The sequence below is a fragment of the Homarus americanus genome, unplaced genomic scaffold (genome assembly GCF_018991925.1).
Source record: "Homarus americanus isolate GMGI-L3 unplaced genomic scaffold, GMGI_Hamer_2.0 scaffold56009, whole genome shotgun sequence".
NCBI lineage: Eukaryota > Metazoa > Arthropoda > Malacostraca > Decapoda > Nephropidae > Homarus > Homarus americanus.
Genome location: NW_024739542.1, coordinates 2343626 through 2364778, shown reverse-complemented (window position 1 = coordinate 2364778; position 21153 = coordinate 2343626). Strand labels below are relative to the sequence as shown.

At 42.8% G+C, this 21153-nt stretch overlaps 1 protein-coding gene across 1 annotated transcript in view; it reads left to right on the top strand.

Annotated features, from left to right (window-relative positions):
• LOC121874856 (tRNA dimethylallyltransferase-like) overlaps window positions 1–21153 on the top strand; it is a 114634-nt gene that overhangs the window by 74945 nt on the left and 18536 nt on the right. Inside the window, exon 3 of the mRNA XM_042379148.1 lies at window positions 7356–7410. Within this exon, the coding sequence (XP_042235082.1) occupies window positions 7356–7410 (55 nt within the window). The remainder of the gene's footprint in view (window positions 1–7355; window positions 7411–21153) is intronic.

Here is a 21153-nt window from a genome sequence, read left to right as displayed (position 1 = left end):
CCGTTGCTTTAGGAAACAGTGACCACCAGCTATGATGGTAAAGAGGAAATATAGGACATTGAACGCCATCTATGGACGTACAGGGGAACTACATGACATTGAACGCCTTCTATGGACGTACAGGGGAACTCCAGGACATTTAACGCCATCTATGGACGTACAGGAGAACTACAGGACATTGAACGCCATCTATGGACGTACAGGGGAACTATGGCACAGTGACGAACATAATTATAAGCTACGTCAAAAGGAATCACCTGAAGATTAGTTACCCTGTTTATTTCACCTGATAATTAAACACTTGGGGGTTGGGTTAGGTGTAGTTAGGTTAGGTCAGATTAGGCTAGTTGTGGATACGTTAATCTTGGGATTGGATAACCTGTGGATTATTTAAGTTGTGAATTAGATAACCTGTAGATTCAACCTTTAATTAATTTTTCCAAGCACGGACTCGTCTACCTGTTGGCGTTCCAAAACACCTTTACGCACCTGTACGCCACAGCACCTTTACACTACAGTTCCTATACGCCACATTTAATTTACACCACAAATCTTATACGCCACAGTTCCTATACGCCACAGCTCCTATGCGCCACAAATCCTATACGCCACAGTTCCTATACGCCACAGTTCCTATACACCACAGTTCCTATGCGCCACAGTTCCTATACGCCACAGTTCCTATACGCCACAGTTCCTATACGCCTCAGTTCCTATACGCCACAGTTCCTATACGCCACAGTTCCTTTACGCCACTGCGCAAGACCCCCTTTATTATTGATCCGAGACCTATTGCGTAGTGACCACCAACCTCTAGATCGCGGGGGGTGACGGCTACAGAAGGAAGGGGAGGGTTAAGGCTACAGAAGAAAGGGGGTTAAGGAAAGAAGGGGAGGGGTTAAGGCTAAGGAAGGTGGGGTTAAAGAAGAAGGGAGGGTTAAGGCTACAGAAGGAAGGTGGGGGTTAAGCTGAATTCTGCCCATTGTGTGTTAGATGAGGATTTGAAATGTGTTAGGAGGGGGGGGGCGTGTTATAAGACCAACTTAGTCCTTGATGGTGATATTAAGCTGTAGATGAGACCTGGTGAGGGTCTAGGCGAGGGAGTTATGGGGAAAGGGAGGAGTCTAGGGAAGGGAATAGGGAAAGGCTTGGGAATGATGGGAGGCTAGGGTGAGGGAGAGTAAGGAAAGGGGGGGGAGGGGGGGTTGAGGCGAGGAGGAATAGAAAGGGGTAGTGACTGGAAGTAAGGTGCATGAGGGAGAAATAGACATGGGAGGGGTGGATATGGGAGGAGATGCAGCTGAGGGAGTGTTAGATGCGGGCGGTGGGGAGTCAGACGATGTTATAAGACTAGGTTAAGCCCTTATGGTCGTATTAAAGTGTTGGTACACCTGGGGAGATAGGAGAGGGGGTAAGGGACGAGGAAGAGAGGGAGATGAGGGGATGAGAGGAGGTGATGGGGGCGGCGGAGGCGGCTTCTTGCTTTTTCCTCATTTTTTTCTTCATATTTTTTTAGCGTCTGGTGCGTTCTGTCCAGCTGACCACTAATGTGATTTTAAACACGTCTGTTGCTGAGGCACTCTGGTACCCCCTCCCTCATCTCCCTCCCTCACCATCTCCCTCTCCCTCTCCTCCCTCGCCATCTCCCTCTCCCCTCACCATCTCCTCTCCCTCTCCTCTCCTCACCCTCTCCCCTCACCATCTTCCCCGATCTCTCCTCTCAGTACCTCCCTTCCTCGCCCCATCCGTTTTTCCTCTTCCTCAACTCCCTCTCTCGTCATCACGCCTCCTTCCTTCCCCTTCCCTCCTCCCCCTCCCTCCATATTCACCTTCCCTCCATCCTCTTCATAACCTCCTCCCCTTATCCTCCCCACCACCTCTCCTCCACTCCCCTTCTCTCCTTACTCTTCCTCCCCTTCTCCCTTACTCCTCCTCCTCCTCCCTTCCCCTTCCCTTCTCCTCCTTCTCCCCTAAAAAAAATATAATAAATAAATAAAATAAATAAATAAATAAAATAAATAAATAAATATTGAAGTGATGACCGTGGTAACATTTATTACCACCATGCTATTGTACTATTCCAGATGTTATACTGTATCTAAATCACTGTTACAATCACTAGTGTATCTAGGTCACTGTTACAATCACTACTGTATCTAAATCACTGTTACAATCACTAGTGTATCTAGGTCACTGTTACAATCACTACTGTATCTAAATCACTGTTACAATCACTACTGTATCTAGGTCACTGTTACAATCACTACTATATTTAAATCACTGTTACAATTACAGCTGTAATTGTTTTGACGCCTTTTGAAGTGATTTGTAAAGGTAATTTTTTTCTGGCAGATCTTCATTAATTTTTTTTTCTGGAAGATTAGTTAATTATTTTTTTAGGACACACACACACTCTCTCTCTCTCTCTCTCTCTCTCTCTCTCTCTCTCTCTCTCTCTCTCTCTCTCTCTCTCTCTCTCTCTCATATTTTTTGTTAATTTTTTTTTTCTTAAATTCCTCTCTAGTTTAGTTTTTCTCAAGGAGTTTAATGGACTCCCAGGAACAGTTTAGTGTTTGTGAGAGAGAAGTCACGTCGTGTTGCATTAGCTAGATTGGAGAGTCGTGGTGCTTGTTCCATATTGCAAGAACTGTGTTGGGGGGGGTGGGTGGTTGGTGGTGAAGGGGGGATGACTGGACGAGGTCAGGCCATTTGGCAGACGTGCGCAGTGCCTTATAATTGACCTTTATGTGTGGAGGTGCAGCCAATTATGAGGATTTAGTATCGTAAAATTGTTGGCGGTGCCATTAAGGTGTGGAGTAATGAGTGTTGGAGAGGAGTGTTGGAGGACAGGACGTGGTGGTATCAGGTGGGTAGGTAGGGGTAGGAGGAGGTGGTGGTTGGATGGTGTTGAGGAAGGAAGAGGAGAACGAGGGATCAGGTGGGTAGGGGGAGGTGGAGGAGGTGTGTCAGGTAGGAGGAGGTCAGGTAGAAAGAAGGAGGAGGAGGAGAGGTCAGGTAAGGAGGAGGGGGGTCAGGTGGGGGGGGAGGAGGGGGGTCAGGTGGGGGAGGGAGGAAGAGGGTCAGGCTGGTGCAAGAGGAAGGGGGTCAGGAGAGGGAGGAGGAGGAGGGGGATTCAGATATGAGGAAGTGTGGGCAGTGGACAAGGTGACGCGGGTATGGGAATCCAGGGAAAAAGTCACAGAATCTCACCTAACTTGTACTTGTACCTGAGGACGCAATTTAATGTACTCATACTTGGACTCAGGGATACAAATTATTCACTACTTGTACTTGGACTCAATGTACTTGAAAATACAAGAAGTCCACTCAAGTACTTGTTTTTATGTTAGTATCCGGATTATACTTTGTTTTTTGTTTATATATTATCCGGGTCATGTTACTTCATTTTATTTCCTGGATAGTTATTGACATTAGTTCCACGTCTGTTGGTTCGTTAGTATTCCTGGCGGTGTCTGTCTGTCTGTCTGTCTGTGTCTTTAAGTTCACATATGTATGCTTATGTATAGTTCTGCATAAATTTTTGGGAGGCAGGAGTAAAGTGAAAAATAAATGCATAGTCGGGTCTGGAGGAGGAGGAGGGGGGGGGGCTGAGGAGGAGACGAGGCGTGTTAACAGTGAAACAGATGTAAGTTGGCTGGCCAGTTTTCTAAGTCATTATGTAAGATTTAGCGGCGGGTAAATCATGTAAAACAACTTCTCTCACCAGCATTAATGTTATTTATCACCGCCAGCAAGAAGGAAGGAAAGAACCAGCCGAAAAGATGTGTGGAGCAGTGTGGGAGACTTTTTAGGGAGTGGGGAATGGGCGGGAGGGAGGGAGGGAGGAAGACTTTAGGGAGTGGGGTTGGAAGAGTGGTGAAGATATTTTAGGGAGTAGGAGGGTGGAAGGGGCTGTTCAGTACTACACTACCTAAATTTTTTTGGGGGGGAAAGAGATTTAAGGTATTTTTCTTTCATTGATAGTATACATACGTGCATACATCCATACACACGTAATATACAGTACTATACAGTCATACATAAAATAAATACAAATACATGCTTACATAAAGTCAAACTAATGGTGTTGGTAAGATTGATGGTGAATTGAATTTGGGTTTTGCCATTTTATTGTGCACCCCCAAGTGACCCCCCCATACACAATGAACAAGTTGGTAATCGCAAACGCCGCCTGACCACACAGATAGATAGATATTTTATTGACTACAGTACATAAACCTACAGACTAAAAATAACATCGCATAGGTCATCTACACTGAAGGATCTCTTAATACTGGGGGTGGATGACAGTGGGTGACGGTGGATGCTTTGTGGTAGTGGGTGACGGTGTGTGGTAGTAGTGGGTGGGTGGTGGTGATAGTGGTTTTGGGTGGCAGGGCACGTCTCGGCCGCCCATCACCACACACCCTCACATAAACATTGGTCATATCCTCATATTTCCTGCCTCTTGGGTCCTGATTTTCCCACTGCTGTCTGCTGCTGCTGCTGCTGTGATCACTGTTATCTTATTGGGGTGATGTTTCCTCCTGCTGTCTGTTGCTGCTGTGATCACTGCTGTTTTATTGGGTTGATGTTTCCTCCTCCTGCTGTCTGCTGCTGCTGTGATCACTGCTGTCTTTTTGGGCTGATGTTTCCTCCTGCTGTCTGTTACTGGTGCCGTGTCCAGTGGTGATATTGCTGTTCTCGACTGCTGTTAGTATTCTGTCTGTTATTGCTGTTCCTACTAACGTGTCTCACTGCTGGGCCTGCTGTGAGCGGTGGCGGCGTTGAGAAGGGTCCTGGTCGGGAACATTGATACGGCAGCGCTGAGGGAGCCATTGATACGTGACGTGCCTGACGAACATCTGCCCAAGCTGGCGGAGGTAAGGAGAGGCCTGTGGGGGTGGCCTGTGGGGAGGGGTGGCTTGTGGGTGAGGGGTGGCTTGTGGGGTGAGGGGTGACTGTAGGGTGAGGGGAGGCCTGTGAGGGGTGACTGTAGGGTGAGGGGAGACCTGTGGGGTGAGGTCCTCCATGTTATCACGCTGAAGAATTGTGTGAAGATGTATAATGGATAGGAGAGATAAGTGAGTGAGAGAGGAGGTGTAGGAGTAAGGTAAAGGGGTGTAGGAGGGAGGGAAAGGGGTGTAGGAGGGAGGGAAAGGGGTGTGGGAGGGAGGGAAAGGGCTGTAGGAGGGAGGGAAAGGGCTGTAGGAGTGAGAAAGAAGGTGTAAGGGTATGGGAGGGAAGGAGGGCTCCAGGTGAGGAAAGGGTGTTAAAGGGAGGGGGAGGTGTAGGTGAGGAGGAAGGGTGTGGTGATTTAGTTGAACCTTCCTCCTTCCCTCAAACCCTATACATAATCCCATACACTATCTTAAAATACTTCAAAACTTTCCCTCCTCCACCTCCAAACTTATGGTCTCTGCCCTTCCCTTTCCCATCTCAGCATTTCAGATCCCACTTTCCCTCCCTACCTCAGTCAACCCCCTCTCCCTCCGCCACCTCCCCCCGAAAATGGCCTCTTAAAATTCCCCTGGCCATTACCGTACGTTTTCCAGTCCCTACCTCCCCTCTCCTCCCCCTCCCCTTGCTGGTTGACTGCCAACACCCTCACAATTGGCAAATGGTATGTGTAAGGGGTGGGGGTGAGTAAGGGAAGGTTAGTGTATAGTGGTGGGGAGGTTAGTATATAATGGGGAGATTAGTATACATTGGGGAGATCAATATGCACTGGTGACAATTTTAGAGTGAGGCTGGTGCTATATATATATATATATATATATATATATATATATATATATATATATATATATATATATATATATATATATATATATGTGTGTTCTCCCATCCTTTGGCTCTCCCATCCTCCCTTGGTCCTCATCACTTTACCCCCCCACTAGACACAGCCGCAGCAGATACAGCACCAGTCAGCGGGGAGACACACCACTATTCGCCCAGGCTCGGTAATAATCATAAGTTTTAATTTTTTTTCCAGGACGGGGGAGTGAACATCGATTTTTTTTTTTTCCTGTTTATAAACGTTTCATGGGGGGGGGGGCGTCAAGGTTGTCCCCCTTTGCTGTTTATACGAGAAATATATAAATGTGTTGGCTATACTGCTTGGCCGCCCTGTGTGTAGGTATAGTCGAGTCTTAGTACACACATCGACACCATATTCCTTCAGTTACCGAAGGTCATAGGGCCAGTTGAGACTCGTTCATATACCGCCATGTTAGTGATAAAAAATAATAAACAACTTACGAATCATCAAGAATGGAAAGAGGCTGTCCCGCACGCCCCTTCCTCCTCCCCCTCACCCCCCCCCTTTTCCTCCTGGTGAGGGTCCTGTAATGAGGCAAATCCCACTAGTGGAAGCAGTTAGTAGAAGGGTAGTGGCGCTGAACTTGATAAGGTTGTTTGGCTAAATGACAGTAATACGTTCGTCTGTCTGTCTGTCTGTCTGTCTAGCCCATTTTCTCTCTCCCCACCCTTCGGAAACCACTGATGGTAGTAGGTTGGCAGGCTAGGATAGGGAACCTCCTCCCTCTCCGCCTATTGCCTATTCCTTGTGGGGGATAGGAAGGGGGAGGGGCGTTGTGAAGGTGTCTGTATGGGAAGGGAGAGTTACATTTTAGAATGTTGTAATGGGAGAGGATGTAGGTGGAGAGGGAAGGAGGGAGAGAGAGAGGAGGGCGTGAAGAAGAATGCGTGAGGGACTGAGGTGAAGGTGAGAATGTTGGTGTGTTATGGTGGTTAGGGGTGGTTGTGGTTGGGATTGTGGTGGTTATGGTGGTGGACAAGACCTGATTGTTGTAGCTGATAGATACTTGTTGATTGATTGTGGTAATGAATTGTGGTAGTTACAGGATGTGGTAGGAATGAACTAAGAGGGTGGTAGATAATTAAGCGGTGGTTGTGATGGACAGTGTTGGAGATGAAACACTGAAACACTATAAACTATACTTTTAGCTGTAGTGACCGTGGCTTGTGTATTGTGGTAATAATGATGAGCTGTGATGATGATAATGGTGGCGTGTATGATGGCGTGTGTGGTAGGCGTGGCATTGTGTGTGTGTTATGAGAGAGGGGTGGTTGGGGGAGGGGATGGACCTGACGAGCTTATGTTACCAATCAATTTACACGAAAAGAACCTCTTGTTTACACCCTCTTAGCCTTAACAAATTTACATATTGACTCATGATGTCTGCTCTCTACTTTTGGGGGGCTCTTGTATAATGTTCCAGAGAGAGAGAGAGAGAGTTAAGCTGGCATACAGGAAGAATCCCCCGGAATCTCTCTCTCTCTCTCTCACAGCTAATTTACAGGTAAAACTCATTTGTATTTTCATCTTGCAGGTACGGGGCGGTATGGTGCTGGGGCGTGGTGACAGTGTTGCAGGTGTGTGAAGGTGTAAGTATTGACGATGTTGTGTGTGTGTGTGTGTGAAGATGTAAGTATCGACAGTGTTGCAGGTGTATGGAGGTGTAAGTAAGTATTGACAGTGTTGCAGGTGTGTGTGTGTGTGAAGGTGAGTAAGTATTGACAGTGTTGCAGGTGTGTGTGGAGGTGTGAGTATGTATTGACAGTGTTGTAGGTGTGTGTGGTGTGAATAAGTGTGTTGACTGTTTCAGGTGTGTGGAGGTGTAAGTATTTATGTGTTGCAGGTGTGTGACGTGAGGGTACACTGTGTTACAGGTGTGAAGGTGGAGTACATTGACAGTGTTGCAGGTGTGTGGAGGTGTGGGTATTGACAGTGTTACAGGTGTGTGTGGAGGTGTGATTATGTATTGACTGTTGCAGGTGTGTGGAGGTAAGCATTGGCAGTGTTGCAGGTGTGGAGGTGTGAGTATGTATTGACAGTGTTGCAGGTGTGTGGAGGTGTAAGTATTGGCAGTGTTGCAGGTGTGTGTAGATGTGTGTGGTGTAAGTATTGACAATGTTGCAGGTGTGTGAAGGTTTAAGTATTGCGTGTTGCAGGTGTGTGGTGTAAGTATTGACAGTGTTGCAGGTGTGGGTTAGTGTTTTTACAGGTTCCTCCGGTGATTGTATGTACGTGTATGGAATCCCTAATACATTTTTTCCTTTTTCTAACACACACACACACACACACACACACACACACACACTAGGACAGGTTGAGCATCAGTAGCCTAAGTGGGGATGGCTGGGAGGGGTGGAGGAGGTGGGTAGAGGAGGGGAGTGGGTGGAAGAAGATGGTGGAGGTGGAGGTAGGGAGAGGTAGTGGGATGGGATAGGTGTAGGTAGTGGGTGGGAGAGGAGGGTGGAGGAGCGTGTGACATGAGTATTGATCTGTGAAGCTCAGCCTCACCTCTAGGCCAGCCCACGGGCCCTCCCTCCCTCCCTCCCTCCCTCTCTTTACCTGCTACTCTGCTTTCCCTCCCTCACACCTCTCCCCCCCACCCTGCCCTCCAGTCTCCCTCCGTTCTCAGGTGACGATGACCTGTACTCCGCCTCTCTCCACCCCACTGACGGACAGTAAAACAAACACACACACACACACACACACACACACCACTACTACTACTACAAAAGAACACAGTTGGGTTTCTTTGTGGACGTTCGTTCGTTTGTTTGTTTGAAGTCGCCTCAAGGCTTCCCTGTGTTGCTTATTGTCCCCGAGCAGTTGTTAGTGTGTTGTAAAGTTGATTTTTTATTTGTTAAACTTAAATTTTATTGTAAATTTAAATTTTTGTTTATAAATGTTTTTTTTTGTAAAGTTACGTGAATATTTTTTTTGCTATTTTGGGTAAAGTAAAATTTTTTGTCAAGTTTAATTTAATTTTTTTTTTGTTAAGGATTTATTGTTATTGTTGTTGTTTCTGTTCCGGGTGTTTGTATTTATTTGTTTCTTTGCTTGAAATATTTTTATCTCGTGTTTTTTTTTTAATTTTTAGGATGTAAATTTTTTGTTAGATTTAATTTTTTTAATAGATATTTTATTATTTTTTGCTTTTGTTTGTAATAATTGCGAGCTGGTTTTGTTTGTTATAATTATTTACTTTTATTTAGAATAATTGAGTTTGTTTCTTTGTAGTTTTTGTTTTATTTGCTTTTATTTTATTATATAACCTGATAATTTTTGTTTGCTTTTGTTTGTACAGTAGTACAATTATTTATTCGTTCTGTGAAAGACAATTTTTTGTAGATTTTGTTTGTATGGACTTGTTTGGTTTGTGTGAAGTGTCTTGTTTGCTTGTTTTTTTAAGTTTTCTTATTTTGGAATGACTTGTTTAGTTTCATTTCTTGCTTGTAATTGTTTAGTTTGTTTGAAAGGATTTTGTTAATTGTTTATGGTGATTTTGTGTTTTGTTTCCGATTGCGAGTTTGTTTACTTGTTTGGAAGGGGTTTATTTTGTTTGGATTGTTTGATTTTGTTTGTTTTTATTGAATTTGTTTATAATTTGGATTGTTTGAATTTACATATTGTTTGGATTTCTCTCATTAGTGTCTTTGTTTTGGGTTAAACCTGATCTTGGTTTCTTTGGGTTGTTGTGTTTCTTTGTCTTTGGTTGTTGTTTCTTTGTCTTTGTTGTTGTTGTTTCTTTGTCTTTGGTTGTTGTTGTTTCTTTGTCTTTGGTTGTTTCTTTGTCTTTGTTGTTGTTGTTTCTTTGTCTTTGGTTGTTGTTTCTTTGTCTTTGTTGTTGTTTCTTTGTCTATGGTTGTTGTTTCTTTGTCTTTGTTGTTGTTGTTTATTTGTCTTTGGTTGTTGTTGTTTATTTGTCTTTGGTTGTTGTTGTTTCTTTGTCTTTGGTTGTTGTTGTTTCTTTGTCTTTGGTTGTTGTTGTTTCTTTGTCTTTGGTTGTTGTTGTTTCTTTGTCTTTGGTTGTTGTTGTTTCTTTGTCTTTGTTGTTGTTTCTTTGTTTCTTTGTCTTTGGTTGTTGTTGTTTCTTTGTCTTTGGTTGTTGTTTCTTTGTCTTTGGTTGTTGTTTTTCTTTGTCTTTGGTTGTTGTTTCTTTGTCTTTGGTTGTTGTTTCTTTGTCGTTAGTTGTTGTTGTTTATTTGTCTTTGTTGTTGTTGTTTCTTTGTCTTTGGTTGTTGTTTCTTTATCTTTGTTTTTGTTGTTGTGTCTTTGGTTGATGTTTCTTTGTCTTTGGTTGTTGTTTCTTTGTCTTTGGTTGTTGTTTCTTTGTCTTTGGTTGTTGTTGTTTCTTTGTCTTTGTTTTTGTTGTTGTGTCTTTTGTTGTTGTTTCTTTGTCTTTATTTTCACTAGGCGTCAACCAGCTGGCTCGATTATGGGTGTGTCTTGTCCGGTTCTCTCCCCCTCCTCCCCTCTCTCCCCTACCCACTTTCTCTCCCCCTACACCCCCACCCACTCCTCCCCTCTCTCCCACTTCCCTCCCTTATCTACTTCTTCCTTTATTCTTTCATTTATTTTCCTCCACTATATTTTTTCTTCGTAATTTCCCTCATTTTCTTTTTTGTTTTGATCATTCTTCCTTGTTTATTTTCGTCTTTCCCTTTCCTCCTTTTATGCTTTTTCTAATCTCTTTTTTTCCAGTTTCTGTTGTTTATCCCTTTATTTATTCCCGTTTCTTCCTCCATTTTTTTGTGGATATAACATATTTCTTGGTTCGCCTTTGTGTGTGTTTACGGTTTGTGTATTTATATGCCTGTGTGGTTGTGTATGTATGTATGTATGTATGTATGTATGTATGTATGTATGAATGTGTGTATGTGCTTGGTCAAAATACCACTATATAAGGGGTGACGTTTTGGGCGAAACTTGGCTGGCGGACACAGGTTAAGTGGCTGCCAAGGTTTAATTTTAGTCAAGGGGTGAAGGTCAAGGCGTGTGTTGTGTTGTTTTATGTAGTGTTGTCAGAGCATCTTTTGTGTTGTGTGGACTGTCAGTGGTGTCAGAGCCCATTTTTGCTGTTATTGTGTTGTTTCTGTTATTTCTCCTCTCCCTCCCTCCCTCTCTGCCTTCCTCTTACTCTCTCTCTCTCGCTGCTGGTGATGGTGTGTTCCTTTGTGTAATTATCAGGCCATGTGATCAGGCCAGCCACCCGCCTCCTTGAGTACGTTGGGTGTGTGTGTGTGTGGCGGAGGTGTGTGTGTGTGTGTGTCTTTGCGCTTCTTAGTACAATACAGATAAGATATGGGCCGAATACCTTTTACTTTAACACAAATATTACCCGTGATTAATCTCTCTTTCTCATAGGTCAAAAAACAACAAATCACAGGTGTAGGTAAACATATTATGACGCTGCCGTACCTGGTGGGAATTTCTACACCTGTACTGTTGTTTGTGTCTGAATAAATGTTTGGAATTTGAATTAATTACGGCAAGAGTTAATTGCCTATTTTGATGGGGGGGGGGGGTTAACCTCAAATATTTTTTATCTTGTGTAATTAGTCTGTTTGTTTATTGTTGTTTTGTTGGTTATCTGTTTTGTTTATTGTTGTTTGTTTTGTTTATTGTTTTGTCTGTCATTTGTTTTGTTTATTGTTGTTTAATCTGTTGTTTGTTTTTGTCTATTGTTTAGTCTGTTTTTGTCTATTGTTGTTTATGCTTGCGGTCTCTTGGTTTGGTTTAGGTTCCCAAACTTTTTAACATGACGCCCCCTTATGCTTTTTTGCCAAGTCCTCAACCCCTCCCCCCTTTATGTAAAATCTACATACCGTAACTGAAGAAGAGCGGTGGCTGGTAGTGTTGTGAAAGATACGAGTAGTGTGAGAGTCAATATGGTATCCGTGACGTGTACAAGTTGTGTAAGGAGAAAGAGTTGAAATGATAGAAAACTGATAGGGGGTGACTGCTATACTTTGGTTTTGTACGGATGTGTGGAAGATTCAAACGGAGAGAGAGAGTTATACCTGAAAGAGTTTCACCATTATATTCTTTTTGAGCAAAAAATAGAAACATTTTTGGCTTCACGCCTCCCCTGTACCCCCCCTCCTTTACAGTTTGGGAATCACTGGTTTAGGTCATGGGCACACGACTGTTTTAAGGTCACACGAGCCAAGGTATTAGGTTTGTGTGTGTGTGTAAATGCTTGAGTGTGTTTAAGTGTTTATGTGCGTGAGTGTTAGCGTGTCTTTGCTAGTGTGTGTGTGTGTGTGTATAAATGTTGAAGTATTAAAGAGAGAGAGATTGACATTGACTTATTGACAGCATTAGTTAACCTAGCCCAGTGCCCCCTCACCCTCCTCCCTCTTTCCCCCCTCCTCCCTCTTTCTCCTTCCCCTCTTTCTCCCCTCTTTCCCCCCGCCCTTCGTGACTGACTGACTGGCTGACTGACTTGACTGGTCACGTTTTAGACCAACTTGAGCGTGATGGAGTAGATACTGTTTGGTTTTTTTTTACTAAATATCTTGATATATTTTCGCTGCCAGACGTGTAATGAGCTCCACTAACATAGCCACAACCTGCTGAGTCATCTTTTTTGTTTGTTTGTGAGGTTTCCTTTGTTTATTTGTTTCTTGTTTTTTGTTTAAGAGCACTCTACTTGCTTCTTTTTTTTCTGGTTGGGTTTGTGAGTTTTGTTGTTTTGTTTGTTTGTGAATGTTTCATGTTATTTTCTTGTTTGTTTGCGAGTTTTTGTTTTTGTTGTCAGGTTTGTGAGTGTTTCTTTGTTTCTGTTGTCAGGTTTTGAGTTTCTTTGTTTTTATTGTCAGTTTTGAGTGTTTCTTTGTTTTGCTTGTTTTTGAGTGTTTGTTTTCTTGTTTGTTGACGTTTCTTTGTCTTCTTGTTTGTTGACGTTTCTTTGTCTTCTTGTTTATGAGTTCTTTGTTTACTTGTTTGTTTTCTTGTTTGTGTTTCTTTTTATTGTTTGTAAATGTTTTTGTTTGGTTTTCTTGTGGGTTTGTGAATGTTATTGTTTGGTTTTCTTGTTGGTTTGCGAATGTTTCTTTGTTTATATGTTATAGTTTCTTTGTTTTCACCTTCCCTTTTCTTTTCTTTCATGTTTGTTTCTTTGTTAGTTTTCGTGTGTGACTGTTTCTTTATTTTATGTGTAGTTGTTTTGTTTGTTTTTGGTGTGGTTGTTTTTGTTTCTTTGTTTTTGTTTGTTTTAATGTAATTCTTTGTTTCATGTTTGTTTTAATATCTGTTCCTATGTTTTAACGTTTGTTTCTTTGTTTCATGTTTGTTTTAATATCTGTTCCTTTGTTATATGTTTGTTTTAATGTCGGTTTCTTTGTTTTATGTTTGTTTTAATGTCTGTTTCTTTGTTTTTTGTTTGTTTTAATATCGGTTTCTTTTTCATGTTTGTTTTAATGTCGGTTTCTTTGTTTCATGTTTGTTTTCGTGTCTGTTTCTTTGTTTTATTGTTTGTTACTTTTTTCCATGTTTTAATGTTTCTTTGTTTCATGTTTGTTTTAATGTTTCTTTATTTCATGTTTGTTTTAATATGTTTCTTTGTTTCATGTGTTTTAATGTCTGTTTCTTTGTTTCGTGTTTGTTTTAATGTCTGTTTCTTTGTTTCGTGTTTGTTTTAATGTCTGTTTCTTTGTTTCGTGTTTGTTTTAATGTCTGTTTCTTTGTTCCATGTTTGTCTTAGTTTTTATTTTCCCATTTCTCGTGTGTCTTCGTTTTTATTTCTTTGGTTTTTGTTTGTTTCTTTGTTTGGCAGCCTGTAACATATAGACCCAGGTGTGGCACAGGTATGGGGGGGGGTGAACTTTGTTGTGGTGCTGGAAAACCCCGTCCCTAAAATAACTACGGGAGGTAATGGTGTGTGGTAGACGCAGTTGGGTGACTGGGTGGTGACTGTGATGGGTGACTGAGTAGTGACTTGAGTGGTGACTGTTTCATTAAATGGTGACTTTGATTGGTGACTTGAGTGGTGACCTTGACTGGTGATTGAGTGTTAGTTGGTGACTAGGTGGTGACTTAGATGGATGACTGGTTTATTGAGTGGTGACCGTTTCATTAACTAGTGACTTGAGTGGTGATTGGTGATTTAAGTCCCAAATTTTTAGACTTGGGTTTTCGTCCACGTCTCCCCACACACGTACATACTATATAAACAAATCGCCAGGTTGGCTCAGCTCGTGTACAGTAATGTAGGGAGCAGTTTTACGGCCCATAGACATGAAGTATCGGGGTAATCTCGGGCCGGGCCGCTTGAGAAATCCCCCTGATCGGATTTAACTTTAAGCCTCATTGACAAACTCTAAATGACTTATTTTATTTTTATTTTTGATTGAAGGCCAGAACTGTCTCTATAGCCCATTGTGCGTCTAGTCGATTCAGGATGTAGAGGCGTCCGTGTAGTTAGGTTACGTTAAGTCAAGTTAGGTTATGTTTGGTTAAGTTAGGTTATATTCGGTTAAATTTGATTAGGTTATGTTAGGTTAAGTTAGGTCAGGTTAGGTCAGGTTAGGTTATCGTTGGGGAGGGAGGGAAAGAAGGATGAATTTACGGAGGGAGGTAGGGAGGGAAGGAACGGAGGGAGGGAGACAGTGATCATTGCAAAAAATATATTTGCCAACTTGACATAATCCTGACAGCTCTGTCCTCTTGTTCAACCTTAATACAACCCATGATGTACTTCTTCCCTCCTTTATCATATTTATGTTTTTTAATTCCACTGTAACTTAAGTATTGTATATACCTATAATATAAATGTAAACAAATACAAATTAATAAATAAATAAAATAAATAAATATCGAAGTGGTAACCGTGGTAACATTCTGATATGTTCTTATTACAACAATGCTGTGTGTGTTATTACCAAATTATACTGAATGTTACTCTATTCTTCCGTGAGATAAATGTACAGTATATATCAGGTGCCTACAAGAGAGCTCAGGTTCTCAACTGGCTCAGCCATGTTAATATTGTTATTATTATCCACTCTGTATCTGTGTTTTTCTGGCTAAATAAACTGTTTCAATCAGTTTGCCACTCCAGCAGGAACTGTAGTCATAAAATTTTATCGTATTTGGCTCACATTTGGGTGGGGTGTGGCCATACAGTATATAACCGGTGTGGCCGTAGTGTGGCCATACATTAGTCGATATGGCCGCAGGTAACTAGTGTGTCCATCCAGTAGCCGATGTGGTCATAGGTAACTAGTGTGGCCACACACCACTGCCATTATTAAACCAACCATTGTACCACACTACCTTACAAAAAAATTTTAAGACCACATCCCATTGACTCTCCTTCCTTCCCTCTCTTCGTTTTCTTTATGCCTCTCTTTATTAGACAAAAAAAGAAAGAAAATAGTCCTTGTTTTTTTTTTTTTCTGGTATATACAGTAAGTCATTTATTACACTAAACAAGAGTTCCAGGTCTACTGAGTTTGTTTGGGTGATTTTTTTCTTCATCGTTGTGTTTGTTGTTTTCTTTGACGTGCGAGTTTTGTTTTTTGATTTTGTTTGATGTCTGTTTCCTTATTTTTACTGCGGTGTGTCTAATTCCTTCATTTATTGTGTTGTAATATTAACCCCTTCTCCCCCAACCTTTATTTTGTTGCCGTGTCTTCCTTCCTCCTCTATTACTGTCTACGTCCTCCCCCCTTTACTGCTCTGCACCCCCCTCTTCCCCTCCCTCCTCCTCCCTCCCTCTCTCCCTCTCTCCTCTCTCTCCCTCTCTCCTCCCTCCCTCCCTTGATAGTGAGGTACAAGTTGACGTTTATAATTAGCAACTGGGTGAGTCAAGTTGCGTCTCTCTCTCTCTCTCTCTCTCTCTCTCTCATCATTCTTTCATGTCAGTTTCCCTTTCCTACTTCCTCTTATTTCCCCTTTTACTTGCTATGTCCGTTTTCCCCTACCTCTTTCCCCTCACTGCGTATTGTTTTGTTCCGTTTTCCCCCTCGCTGCGATTTTAACCCTCCCCTTCTTTCCCCTCTCTTCCCTTCAGTGTTTTCCCCTTCTCTCTCCCAGTTCTTCCCCCTTCTCTTTTATTCATCCTTTCCTTTTTTAGTTCTATTTTCTCTCGTAATTTTTTCTTCCTGTGTTTCCCTGCTTAATTCTCCTCCCTCCTTCCTCCTCTCTCCTTCTCCTCCCCCTCATTTCCCCTCTTCTCCCTCTCATTTTCCCCTCTTCTCCTTCCATTTCTCCCCTCTTCCTTTATTTTTCCCCCTCCCTGTGTAGTTATTGAGTAATGGTCTCCAGGACTTGACCATCGGGTGTTCGTCTTGTTCCCCCCTGAGTTAGGAGGCCGCCCGCTGGCTCCTCTTGGCACCATGGGTAGTAGCATCTTCCTTAACGCTCCCCCTTCCCCCATCCCCCTTCCCCATCCCCATCCCTCCCTCCCATCTCTCCTCTTCCGCCCCTCAGTTCTTATTATTTTCGTTATCTTGTTATTGTCGTTATTTTTATTTCTTTAATTTTGTGTGTGTGTGTGTGTTTGTTTGGAGAGGCTGATGTTATTGTTATTATCCTCGTGTTATGGGCACAAGACAGCATGTCATGTATCACTGTTATGACGACGGCGGTGGTGCTGGGTTTGTTATTGTTTGTCAGCTGGTCCGTCCGCCCTCGTGTGTGTGTGTGTGTGTGTGTGTGTGTGTAACTTGAATCCTACCTTGAATATACCGTAGATTTTATCGTGGGAGTCTGTTTACAAGTCGACTCTATTTATTTTTTGTCATTGTAATCCTTATTTATTATTATTATTATTATTATTATTATTATTATTATTATTATTATTATTATTATGTTTTATACACAGGTCTTTACTTTTTAGATTAGTATAATTATAAATATTTTTAGGTATATCTGGATTTTTATATTATGATGCTATATTATTTTCAAAACACTTTGGTGAGCCTGGCCAAGGTAGCGAAGTCAAGGAATTTGCTTGAAGTTTGTGGATTTGAAGGAGAGAGAGAGAGAGGAGAGAGAGAGAGAGAGAGAGAGAAGAGAGAGAGAGAGAGAGAGAGAGAGAGACAGAGACAGAGAGAGAGAGAGAGAGAGAGAGAGAGAGAGAGAGAGCTGGTTGGTGGAAGTAGCTGTGATATTTTGCCAACGTCACGAGGAGCTGGATTGAGGCCAAGATAAGGGCCTTATTGGGGCCCACAAACCTGGAGAGACGAGTAGAGAGAGGATAGGGGGAGGGGATTAGGAGAGGAGATGAAGGGGGGGGATAGATAGTGTAATAGGGTACAAGAGGGGGGGCAGATGATAAGAGAGGGAGGAAGGAGAGGGAGACGAAAAGAGGGGAGGAAGGAGAGGGAGACGAAAAGAGGGAGGAAGGAGAGGGAGACAAGAAAAGGAAGGAGAATAGGAAGAGGATGAAAGAGAGGAAGATAAGGAGATAGATAGGATAGATGTTGTAGGTTGGTGAGGGTTAGAGGTGGTGAGGAGGAGGGGGGAGGGAAATGGAAGGGTTGTGTCCTGCGGGGAGTTGAGAGGTGTAATTGATTGTGGTTGAGTGGTGAGGAGAGAGTTAATGGGCATGGGATTGGTTACCAGGTTGTTAGTACTGTCTAGAGTACCTTGGATAGATGGATGGATAGAGGTAGGGATAGAGGAATGGACGAAAGGGTTGATGAATAGATGAGGGATTGATAAGTAGATTGGAGGAGAGTGAGTCATGAGGGAGGGAGGATGAATCGTGGGGGAAGAAGAGGGAGGAGGAGGAGGAGTCGTAGGTAGGTAGGGAGAGAGGGAGTAGGGATTATCCTCCTTGTCAGCACATCTTCGGTGAGTCAATTTAATCCCCCAAAACCGTACCTGAGTTTTGATGTTAGAACCCTGGATTTGATTTGGTTAGGTTAGGTTAATTTATTCTCGTATTTAGCTCTTTTCCCGCTACTGGTGGTGGTAGTTGTGGTAGTAGGTAGTGATGATTGGTAGTAGTTGTGTTTATAGAAGGTGGCTGGTGGTTGTTAGTTAGTGGTAGAAGATGGTGGTGGTAGTTGTGGTTGGTGTTGGGGGTTAGTGATATAGATGGTGGTGGTAGTTGTGGTTGGTGTTGGTGGAGAAGGTAGTTTGTAATTTTTGTGGTTATTGTTGTTGTTGGTTGTGAGTGAAGATGTTAGTTGTTGTTGTTGTTGTTGTTGTCTGTTAGTTGGTGGTGGTTGAAAGTAGATATGGAAGCGTGGGTAATGAACGTGGATGATAGTGGTAGTTGTGGTAGGGATGGATGGTGGTAGCGCTGGTGATCATAATGGTTATGGTTGGCAGGAGCTCAACAGAACCCCTCGACCCATAACTCATTGATCAACCCATATTGTCATTCCTAGAGAGAGAGAGAGAGAGAGAGAGAGAGAGAGAGAGAGAGAGAGAGAGAGAGAGAGGACCCTTTTCTCGCATCTCATAAAGGGTAGAAGGGGGAGGAGGAGGAAGGAAGATAAATAAATATATATATCATAGATGGACTTAAATTGATGGTTTTATAGACGATAATGGCGGCTTGCTGCGTCGCCTGGTACGTGTGGTGAATATGGGGGGCTGTGTTGATGAGAGAGAGAGAGAGAGAGAGAGAGAGAGAGAGAGAGAGAGAGAGAGAGAGATTTAGGAGAAAAGGTAGAAGAAAATGAGAGGAAACGGAGAATTATGTAGAAGAGGAAAAATTATAGTAAAAAAAGGAAAAAAAAGAGGGAAAGAAGAAAGATAATGGGAGAGAGAGAGAGAGGAAAAAATCATTTCCTTGAAGACACAAATATTGTTTTGGCTAAAAAACAAAAGTTATCCGCACCTGAGTACTTGAGGGACAAAAGGTGATTAAAAATGTATATTGACGTAGCTTGTTGAAGAGCTGGGGATGTTGAGGATGGGATGTTCGTCAGCCATCTATAGTTGTAGTAGTAGTAGTCGTAGTAGTAGTCGTAGTAGTAGTAGTAGTAGTAGTGGTGGTGGTGGTGGTGGTGGTATTATTATTATTTATTATTATTAGTAGTAGTAGTTGTAGTAGTGGTATTATTATTTATTATTATTATTATTATTATTGTAGTTGTAGTAGTAAGGGAATTATTATTGTTAATGTTATTATTATTATTGTTGTTGTTGTTTTTGTTGTTGTTTAGGTTAGGTCGTGATACAAGTGGCGTGTTATATTCACCTACAATGATGAAACACAAAACTGCATAAAGTTATACACACACACACACACACACACACACACACACACACACACACACCTTAAAAAATATTTATTAAAAAAATCTATTATTAGAAACAGCATTGTGTCGTATACCCTGAGTCCATAAGAGTTACCTGGAAGATGTTTAATTAATCAAAGGTAGAAATAGCATAGGTTTATAAAGAGCCTTATCATAATAGACTTAATAGATCACCTGAAGCTTTGCCCCTCCCCTCGTCCCAGCTTAATGCCGTTGATTTTACGTCCTAAGAAAGACCATAGTTGTTAGAGAATGATAAAATGTATCTTTTGGTAGTCTGGTTCAGGGAGAAAGTTTACGGTATATCGAGAGAGAGAGAGAGAGAGAGAGAGAGAGAGAGAGAGAGAGAGAGAGACGCCCAGAAAAGTTTGGGGAGGGTGTTAACTAACTAACAGGCTGTCAGCTCCCTGTACAAGGCTACATGAGAATATCAACAATTTCTTTCCCTTCGCTCAAGTTGCCTGAGGAGAGAGAGAGAGAGAGAGAGAGAGAGAGAGAGAGAGAGAGAGAGAGAGAGCCAAGATGTGGTGGTTATTGGCAGAAGCTTCTCCTAATCTTGTCGGAGCGGCAGAGATGGTTGGAATAATGGACAGGGGAATTAAAAAAGATAGATGGCTGAGGTCCGCGCCGAGAAGAAGAACGAGCACGCGGGTCATGTTGCCGCCAGTGTGTTTTACCCGGACGGACAGTAGTGAAGAAGGGTCAGTAACCTTTTCCAGACGGCCTCAGACCTTCACCGTACCCAGATCGTCCCCGTACTTGTACCCTGGGCCAGGTGGAGGACGAGGTGGTGGTGGTGGTGGAAGGTGAAGTAGTGCGCACCAACGCCGGAAGTACAGTATATCCCTATCGTCCTGCTCCGCCCCGCACCTCACCTACCCATCACATCTGCCTATCCACATCCATCTCTCTCTCTCTCTCTCTCTCTCTCTCTCTCTCTCTCTCTCTCATACACGTTTAAAACACGAACCCACCCTCTCTCTCCCCACCCCACTACCCACCCACCCCAATCTGTGTCCACATGCATATCCACTTTCCATACAAGCAATTACTGACACTTTCACCCCTCATCCTTATCTCCTCTTCCCTTATCCTTATCCCTGTGCATCCTTCCTATCCTGCCCAAACACCCTTTTACACCCTGTCTCCTCCTCCTCTTACACCGACCCAGGCCCACTCATTTGTGTGAGTGTAGGTATAGTAACTTGAACTGTGGTGGTGGTGAGTCAGGTGGTGGTAGTGGGGGGTCAGGTGGTGGTGGTAGTAGTGAGGGGTCAGGTGGTGGTTGTAGTGACGGGTCAGGTGGTGGTGGTGGTGGTTGTGATAGTTGTTATGGTTGTGTTGGTGATCGTCTTAGTGGCTATAGCGGATACACGCATTACACTACACACACACACACACACACACACACACGAAAGAGGGGGGACCCTGTCGCACCTAATATGTTTCATCGATCTCTCCACTATTTTACATGTGGCCCCGCCCGCCCAGGCCAGACACCACACCCACGTCATCACACTGTACTTTTTAAAGTCGCGTCTCTCACACATTGATTTCACTACCTGAATGACTGACTGACTGACTGACTGACTGGCACCTAGAAAGGAATTTTAGATCACGTAAATGATTAAGTCGTCCACAGCTTCTTTTCTCTGATGATTTAACACCTTAATGCTCATCTAGGTAGGTGGGGGGGGGGGGAGGAGGTTACTGTTACAGTGTTTAAGTATCAGGTGAAATAATAAGCTTGGAGTGTATAATCTTCATGTCATATTAAATTTCTCTCTCGATGTGAGTTATAATCGCAATATTGGCAGACTTAATAGGAGCCATATGCAGTAAAGAAGCATTTAATTAACCAGTACGATATCTTCAACATGTTATGGGTGGGGGGGGATGCCTGTGGTTCTGGTTGTCGGACGTATGATTCTATCTTCTGTTTAAGAACTGGGAGAGGGAGGGGTGTTGGTCTCCATAGTCATACACAGTTTAGAGGCAGATGAGGGAAGCTTGACATGTTGCTCTCACCCCCTAAAAAATAAAAGTTACTGTTGGGATTAATTACTAATTCGGTAAAGACAAGATGTTTGAGGTGTGTGTGTAAATTAATTT